Raw genomic sequence first — 9,094 nt, 5'->3', positions numbered from 1 at the left:
CACTCCTGGCTTCCAAAATTCAATTCTTTTACTTTATATAAACTTGAAAAAACATAATCGGCATCCAAATTAAAGTTTAGTCTTATTCTTATGGGTAAGAAATTTAAAGTATCAAATTCGGCACATTATTCTTCATCATTTTATTCACTTCCCTTTTTTTTTTAATATCCTAAATAAAACCTCCAAATATTGTACTAATTAATTATATATAAATGATTATGGCGTGTTTAAACTTCTTTCATTAATTACTACATATTTTCTATACTCACAATGTTTGCCATCTCGCTATATAATCAACTTAAATCAGTTAAATCCATCATGCAATGCATTTCCTTCCAATTTTTTGTGATAAACTAATAGATAATTGACTAAATAAACATCCTACAAAGTTTCATTAAAAATTTCCAAGTTTTTCTTACAATTTCCGTGATTTCCATGTAATTTTTATCGATATCGATATTTTACCGATATTTCCATCGATATTTCCGTGTTTTCGGACTACCGATATTTCCGATATTACTGATATTTTCTTCCTTGCTCATGAGAATAGAAGAGAAGGCAAAGCTTTCATTTTTCTTTTCTGTGCAATAAAAGGATAAAGGCCGTCTTCTTCTTGAAGTGGGCACGTACCCTGCATAACATTTAAATAACACGATGTATTTGAAACCCAAAAAGAAAGAAACACATGTGATATTCAATGAATAATGTTAGGGAGATTAAAATTGTAAACTAAATTATGTGTTACTAATAGAAATGAGCATCTAAATCAACACTTAACTAATAAATCAATCATCAACTTTCATATTTTTTAATTTTCAAAATTTAGTCACCAAATTTAATCTCTCTAGCATTACTCGATCTTAAATATGCCAAAAGCACACACGCTCAATTTATATTATACTTGACTCATTTAACTCATTAAAACTAATGAGATCCAATAAAATTTCCATCTCGTTAATCTAGCTTGAGAATACAAAATCATGAAATTCATTTCATTTAAATCAAATATATTGCAAGAAAATGTAGCTTTCGGAGTAAATAAATAGTAAAATAGGTACTCGAACACAACGAAGTGCTGCAAAAAGATAGACAAAAAAATTTCATCACCGGCGATTCCGAACCAAGTCTTTCAAGGAAGGAGAGAGCAACATTCAGAAGGTATAAAACCTCTGTGCCATATTTCTCTACCTATTATTATTTTTCTTCTTTTCTGCTGGTAAGCATTAACAAAACAACACCACCTCTAACGAAGAACCCTCCCTAAGTTATCAAACAACAAAAAAGAAAGAACAGTCGCATCAAGACCGTCCGCGCCACCAAGTCACCGACTGGTTCGTCCTCCTCAAGGGTCCAGGAAGAACCGCGCACGCGTCCGTTGGACTGCAGCTCGAACACTCTGAAATCAGACCTTCTGTCTCTCTATGGCAGCAACATAGCAAAAACTCGCAGGGCAGCACCTAACTACGAATTCGATTGCATCGTGACAAATGAAAAATCAAAATGCACTATTCTAAATGTTAGTCCGACTCCAGACTATACAATTCAAATATCCCTCAAATGTTACAAATCACACAGATCCAAATTGAATTCCAAATTCTTTATGAATTACGCTGGTTTGATTCCACCAAGGGTACGTATGCAATCTAGAGAGTCAATCTAGATGCAACCACACAAATACAAAATCAATCGGCACAGCAATCCTCAAAATGCATATTTTTCATGTTAGGATCAAAGAATATTCTCTTCTTAAACGAAAGATAATAAATAATAGACACATGGGCTATATAATGGATCTGGTCCTCAGCGCTCAAGAATTTCTCGTCAGTTAGTAAATAAATATTTGATTAGTTGAATTACATAAATAGAACATAGTTTGATATTACATTATTAGATACCGGAAACTTCTTTAGAATTATTTTTACATCTTTCTTCCCTTTTTATTTCCTTTTTCTCCGCGTCTATACTATAGCCTATGTAGGATAGGTGCATGTGTTTGGCCTCATAGACCATTTTTAAGAGAGGACCTGGATTGTCTGTCCTCCCTATTTCATACATTTCTCATCATTTTTTATTTATGTAGTCATGGTTAAGCTACGTCAATATTTTGTATTGATTCTTTTATAGAAATAATAAGATAAAAAACAATGGGAATATAAAATGTTAACGTGACTTAACCGTGACCACAGAATTAGGAGGGGATGAAAATGTTATGGGATGAGGGAGGGCAGATAATCCAGGTCCTTTAAGAGATATGTCAAATTATAATAGTTAAATTACAATTGATGGTTGATGTGACAATCTCAAGTTTTATGTTAAATTTTGTAGCTCTTCAATTGAATTGTCAAATATTATTATTTTTATTTAAATAGATCTTTAAATTGTTGTAAATATTAAAAAGAAAGTTGAAACAAAATTTTTATTAATTGAAATGTTAGTGGAATAAGAGATAAACTATTAAAATGAATTAAAAATAAATTTGACGTAAATATCAAATTTGACTCATAATCACAATGTTTTTAAATCCAGTTAGCAAACAACACTTCAGTTGAATAAACTTTTGACGTCAAATATGCATAACATTTCACCTAGACTTCTCTAAAGCTCTTATTGAGACGTCATAGCTTGTGGAACTCAACTTCTTCTGCCCTTGCGGGCCGACTGAGATATACGTAAGTGCTTTCATTTTCACAACCTACAAAACTACTTTAAAATTATTTAATGAAAATATCCCGGATTTACACCGTAATTAGACACAGTTACTAGAAAATTAAGTAGTATTATGGCAACGGTGCTGTGCTGATTACTGTTTTTTTAGTTTCTATTTTTGATATTTTTATTCGTAAAAAGTAAAACAAAATAACTTTAATTGTTTATTAGAAAGAAATGAAAGGAAAAAAAAGGTGTTTTGATTCTGATTATCCTTTTCGTGTTCTTGAGTCTTGACCCAAATGTTGTGTTTGTCATTCCGCAGACATTTGACCAGCACCAGAAAAGCCCTGCATGTCGTTGGCCCCTCGTGTAGAGAAGCTTTTCAAAGTGTTCGGTATTCAAGCAGTCGTTTTGTATGTTATGGATAAGTGAAGGAATATGAAAAAATATATCAATTCTCTACTTATATTATGATATATGAAGGGCTGCTTGAATAGCGTACAAATAGATAGACAGGATCATCCTTTTTATGTTGATCTCAACTTAAAAATATAAGTAGTTGAGTAAACATTTGTACTAATTTATTATTATTGATTTATTATGTGGTTTAGTCCATCTTAGAAGAAAGTATTAGTATTTTATCGACTGTATTTGATAATTCAGCCTTTACGAAAGAATAAGCAAAAGGTTCTCGTTGGGTTCTAACAGAAAATTTTGTTACTAAATATTATTTTAGTTAAAAAAATACCGAATTTTTTTGGAGATAAAAAAGATTTACAGAGGCATTTAAATCTCATGGTTATCATCTATAATTCACCAACATTAAAAATCGAATACAAAACATATCGTGTAAAATACGGATTGAATTTTGAAGCCAGATTGTCTGCCCTCCTATTTGGGTGCTCTTCTCATCCCCTCCTATTTGTGCGGTCACTGTTAAGCCATGTTAGCATTTTATATTTTTATTGTTTGTTGTCTTATTATCTTCATAAAAAATTAATATAAAATGTTAATTTAGCTTAATCATGACCGCACAAAATAAGAATCTATAAAAATGGCACTCAAACAGTAGAGGGCAGAAAATCTGCCTCCTTGAATTTTATGTGCTCCGTGGGAACGACCTTCTCCCCCTATATTTCTAAACACCATACCAAAAAAAAAAAACAAAAAAAAAGGAAAGCGAAAAAAATACACAACTCCATTTCTTCTTCGATTCCCAATTCTGCTATGATCGACGCCGCCTCCCGCCGCTCCCTTTACCGCCGCCCCTATGTTCAGGACCAAAAAGAGCACGCAGGCGATTGAGCCCAAGAGCCCCATCAAACACCGAAAATCCTCCTCCTCATCATTCCCCGACCCCTACTCCGCCCTTTTCAGCACCACCATCGACAACTCCAGCTATAACTTCTCCAAATCCTTCACCTCCTCCTCCGTCGCCTCCCTCAAATCCTTTAAATCCTCCCTCCCTCAGAACCCCCAAATCTACGACCTCTCCGAGATCCGCTCCGCCACCTCCAACTTCCTCCCCCACCGCCGCCTCTCCTCCTCCTCCACCTCCTCCTCCTGGCGCTGCTCCATCCGCTCCGAAGACGCCGTCGTCTTCCAGCGCAAGTCCCGCCTCCCCCTCTCCCTCCCCGACCTCCACCGCCTCCTCTCCCTCATCTCCAAATCCCACCACTCCAGCCTCATCAAGCTCCTCGGCGCCTCCCTCTCCGGAAGCTACGTTTACCTCGTCTACGAATTCGTAGCCGGCGCCAACCTCGCCGACTGCCTCCGCAACCCGAAGAACCCGAGCTACACCGTCCTGTCGTCGTGGCTCTCCCGGATGCAGATCGCTACCGACCTCGCCCACGGCCTCGATTACATCCACCACTGCTCCGGCCTCGACTCTACCTTCGTCCACAACCACATCAAGAGCTCCAGCATCATCGTCTCCGAGCAGGACCACCTCGTGCTTGGCGCCAAAATCTGCCACTTCGGTACGGCAGAGCTATGCGGCGAGACCCAGGCTCGGTCGACCAGAATGGAGGGCACGCGCGGGTACATGGCGCCGGAGTTTCAGCTCACCGGAATCGTGACCCAGAAGTGCGACGTCTACGCTTTTGGGGTGGTGCTCTTGGAGCTAATCTCCGGGGAGGAGCCGTTGAAGTACATAATGGACGGAAATGGCGGGGGCGGCGGGTATAGGAGGGTGAGTTTGATCGAGTCGGCGAGGGAGGCGTTGAGTGGGGGATGTGGCGGGGTGCGGAGGTGGGTGGATGGGAGGCTAAAGGATTCGTTTCCGATGGATGTGGCTGAGAAGATGGTATTGGTGGCGTTGGAGTGTGTGGAGGAGGATCCGGATAGGCGGCCCGATATGGGTCCGGTTGCGGGTTTGGTTTCGAAGCTGTTTTTGGAGTCGCATAGTTGGGCGGAGAAGATGAGCGTGCCTATTGACATCTCTGTTTCGTTTGCCCCTCGCTGATTTTTTTTTTTTTTCTGGGGTTCAAATTTTATTTCGGAATTTTAGTTTATTTATTTATTTAGAGGTTTTATGTTATTGATTAAAATTGTAAATAATTATGTGAATAATTTTACATACAAAATGATTCATTGAAACAAAGAATTTACAGAAATTTGATCTCATATTTTTGTGTTGTGTTGCTCCATTTCTCCCTAATGCCCTCCAATCACTCACTTTCTCTCCACCCTTTTTATTTATATTTTCTCTCATGTACTTTCCTTCCACCAATACCACAAAAATGAAACTTCAAAATTAAAATTGAAACAACTATTACGGTCCAGTAATATTTGGGTAAAAGATTGTTTACTACCCTCATGTTTTGTGGTTTTCAACATTTAGTACATCAAGTTTTTTTCGTCTCAGATTCATACCTAAAGTGTAAATTTTGAGACAGTCTCATACATCCGTTAGTCAAACTGTTAAATCTGCCGTTAATTGTGACGTGGCGCCATAACTGGACGCCACGTGTCATCCACGTTTTTTTTCTTTTCTTCCTTCTTCTGCAACTTTTTTTTTCTTCCTCCTTATCCTTCTTCCTTCCTCCTTCTTCCTTCTTCTTCCTTCTTCTGCAACTTTTTTTTTCTTCCTCCTTCTCCTTCTTCCTTCCTCCTTCTTTCTTCCCCTTCTTCTCCTTCTTCCTTCCCCTTCCTCCGAATCTGGGGATTTCTTTTTTCTTTTTTCTTTTTTCTTCTTTCTTCTTCTTCCTCCTTCTTCCTCTTTCTTCTTCTTCTTCTTCTTCCTCCGACTTCAACTTCTTTTTTTCTTTTTTTTTCTTCCTCCTTCTCCTTCTTCCTTCCCCTTCTTCTCCTTCTTCCTTCTTCTTCCTTCTTCTTCTTCCTCTTCTTCCTCCGAATCTGGGGAAGATGAAGGTTTTCTTTTCTTTTTTTCCTTCTTTCTTCTTTCTTCTTCTTCCTTCTTCCTTCTTCTTCTTCTTCTTCTTCCTCCAACTACAACTTTTTTTTTTCTTCCTTCTTCTTCTTCGTCCTTCTTCCTCCTTCTTCTTCTCATTCTTTCTTCCCCCTTCTTCCTTCCCCTTCTTCCTTCTTCCTCAAAAAAAAAAAAAAAAAAAAAAAACCTTCATCTTCCCCAAATTCGAAGAAGAAGAAGAAGAAGAAGAAGAAGAAGAAGAAGGAGGAGGAGGGGAAGGAAGGAGAAGAAGGAGGAAGAAAGAAGGAGAAGAAGGAGGAAGAAAAAAAAAAGGTTGCAGTCGGAGGAAGAAGAAGAAGAATGAGGAAAAAGGAGGAAGAAGAAGAAAAAAAAAAAAAAAAAAAAAAAACTTCCCCAGATTTGGAGGGAGGAGAAGAAGAAGGAGAAGAAGAAGGAAGAAGAAGGAGAAGAAGGGGAAGGAAGGAGGAAGGAGGAAGGAAGAAGGAGAAGGAGGAAGAAAAAAAAATTGCAGAAGAAAGAAGAAAAGAAAAAAAAAACGTGAATGATACGTGGCGTTCAATCATGGCGCCACGTCACAATTAACGGCAAATTTAACAGTTTGACTAATAGATGTATGAGACTGTTCCAAAATTTACACTTTAGGTATGAATCTGAGACGAAAAAAACTTGATATACTAAATGTTGAAAACCACAAAATATGAGGGTAGTAAACAATTTTTTACCCTTGTTTTTATTTGTAAATGAGACGTATTAAATTTGATTGGATGAAACGAAAGGGTTTCTCTCATGATACAATTGCAGCCGTCATTTTATCCATCAATTGGATGTAGCTGTCGTTCCACAAAATGAGATTTGACCATTTAGAAATGAGGAATCAAACATCAGCTTCACCTTAATTAAAAGAGACTGTGCGTGACTGTGTATGACATGGTCAAGTCTTAGATCTTCCGAGACTTAATGCAGAGCATAACTATATAAAATTGCATTTTTGACTACCAAAATTGGATATATTAATTAATAGGCTGCGTTAACAGAAGACTTAATCAAATCATATAACACTAATTAGCATTGTTAATTATTGTTTTTTCGCACACCAGGTAAGAATGCATGGTTTCTCTCTTTGCTGTTCACTCAGAATTATGGAATTTTAACGAAAAACTCATGCTACTGTTTATTTTAATGAAAAACTACATTTTTACACTAAAAAGTCAATCCTATTACTATTCACTTTACTCTTTATTTTGTCCTTATCATTAAAACTCAAAATTTTCAAACCATTTTCATTAGTTTTCCTTCATAATTATCGAATTAATTGGCTAACGGTCTACTCCTTTCAAATTTACAACGCACTAATATGTAATTAAATAACTTGCATGTAATCACGTATATACATTTTTATTCTTGTCTTTATAAGTGTATAAGTGATAATGTGATGAAGGAAGAATGACTCTTACGTTCTCTTATATTGGAACCTTTAAGGAAACAGATTTCTATTTTTTTATGAAAAAGAGGATTAGTTGTGGGATCTACACCACATCGAATTTTAACGATCCAAACGTTCTACTTTTTAAAGTTGTATTTTATAGATCATCCTTGCAAAATATGAGTCAAATCGGAAATATTTAAGATATCTAATTAGGTTCAAAAAATTTAACGAATACTTTGTTATATAAGAAACAATGAAATTTTATCTTGATAAAATGATTTCGTATTGAATTGAATTTTTGTAAAGATGATCTATGAATCGAGACTTACAAAATAGACGGTTCAGATCGTTGAAGTTCGATGTGGAGTGGGTCCCACACCTAATCCCCATTTTTTGAAAAAAATTGGGGATCCCTTTGCATAAAGGACATGCTCTTATATATTATATATATCTTTCTAGTGAGCGTATATGCAACTTGTTACATGCAAGTTTCTCTTTTTAACGAGAGGAAAAGATCTTACCTCTCCCTGAGAACTTATCTTTGTAGTGAGAGGAAAGCAAAACGCGATGTTATAGACATGTTTCTAATCTTGTACTACAAGTTTCGTCAACAATTTAAGTTTCACATGAATTACTCTAAACTAGGGCTGGGCGTTTTAAGAAAAAAAAAAACCGATTAAACAGCCCGAACCACACCTACCCTAATCGGTTCCCAAAATTGTTAGGGTGCGGTTAACCGAACCGACCCGCATATCTATAATTTTAATTTTTAATCATAATTAATACGTGTAGTAATATAAATGGTTAGTTATTTACGAGTTACCGTGTTTCCATCACATGAAAAAAAAAACATGATTACTTTAAGGGTCCCTTTGGAGAAGAACATGGGCACCATTTGGAAAACGCATCAACTGCTGCTTTGGTGCTCTCCTTGGGCTGCTTCATTTGTGCTTTCCTTTGAGTAATCACCCATATTGGTGTTATGTTTTGTAACTTTTGGAAGTGAAATTTATTTTGTATTTTCGTCTTCACACAAAATGAGAACCAATCCAAACCAACCCACCACATTCGGTTAACCTACTTGATCGGTTTTAGACCTAACTTGGTCGGTTTTGTTTTGCAATTTTGCGAAACCGACCTAGTCGATTTGGTTTTGGTTTTGGCACAAAATCGACCCAAACCAACCCATGCCCACCCCTACTCTAAACATCCTAATCTTATGAGAAGCTGTACTATTTTGCTTCATAGGCTGCACAAAATAAAAAAGAGAATATACCCTCAACAATTTTATATGATAATTGCCAAAGTGTAGGTTCAATAGATAATTTTAATAAAAATGTCCCAAGGATTCAGTGGTAGAGCAAGAATTTTAGCATAGAATTCTCCTGATCGAAGAAAAATTAGTATATCCTGTCATGAGCCACAGATCACCATTGTTTGGATTTGGTATGACGTCGTCCTCATCATCATTTTTCGCAAACCTAAATCCCAAACCGACGATAAATCGCTATCACGACTTTAATTGATTAGGAAAAATTTCTTTTAAATGAGCTGAAAGAAGAAAGGAGAAGGAGAAAAGGAATAAGAGGAAAAAAAAAAAAGAGAGAAAGAAAAAGTAGAAGAAAAAA

General features: G+C 36.6%; 1 protein-coding gene across 1 annotated transcript; it reads left to right on the top strand.

The window, feature by feature from the left end:
* Positions 1–3,744: 3,744 nt before the first annotated feature.
* On the top strand, positions 3,745–5,274 carry LOC103420998 (PTI1-like tyrosine-protein kinase 1). Its single transcript, XM_029105819.2, has one exon. The coding sequence runs from the start codon at positions 3,920–3,922 to the stop codon at positions 5,111–5,113; it is 1,194 nt and encodes a 397-aa protein (XP_028961652.2). The 5' UTR covers positions 3,745–3,919; the 3' UTR covers positions 5,114–5,274.
* Positions 5,275–9,094: the final 3,820 nt, after the last annotated feature.

This window comes from Malus domestica, chromosome 07 (assembly GCF_042453785.1).
Source record: "Malus domestica chromosome 07, GDT2T_hap1".
Taxonomy (NCBI): domain Eukaryota; kingdom Viridiplantae; phylum Streptophyta; class Magnoliopsida; order Rosales; family Rosaceae; genus Malus; species Malus domestica.
This window is presented reverse-complemented; position numbering and strand designations above follow the sequence as displayed.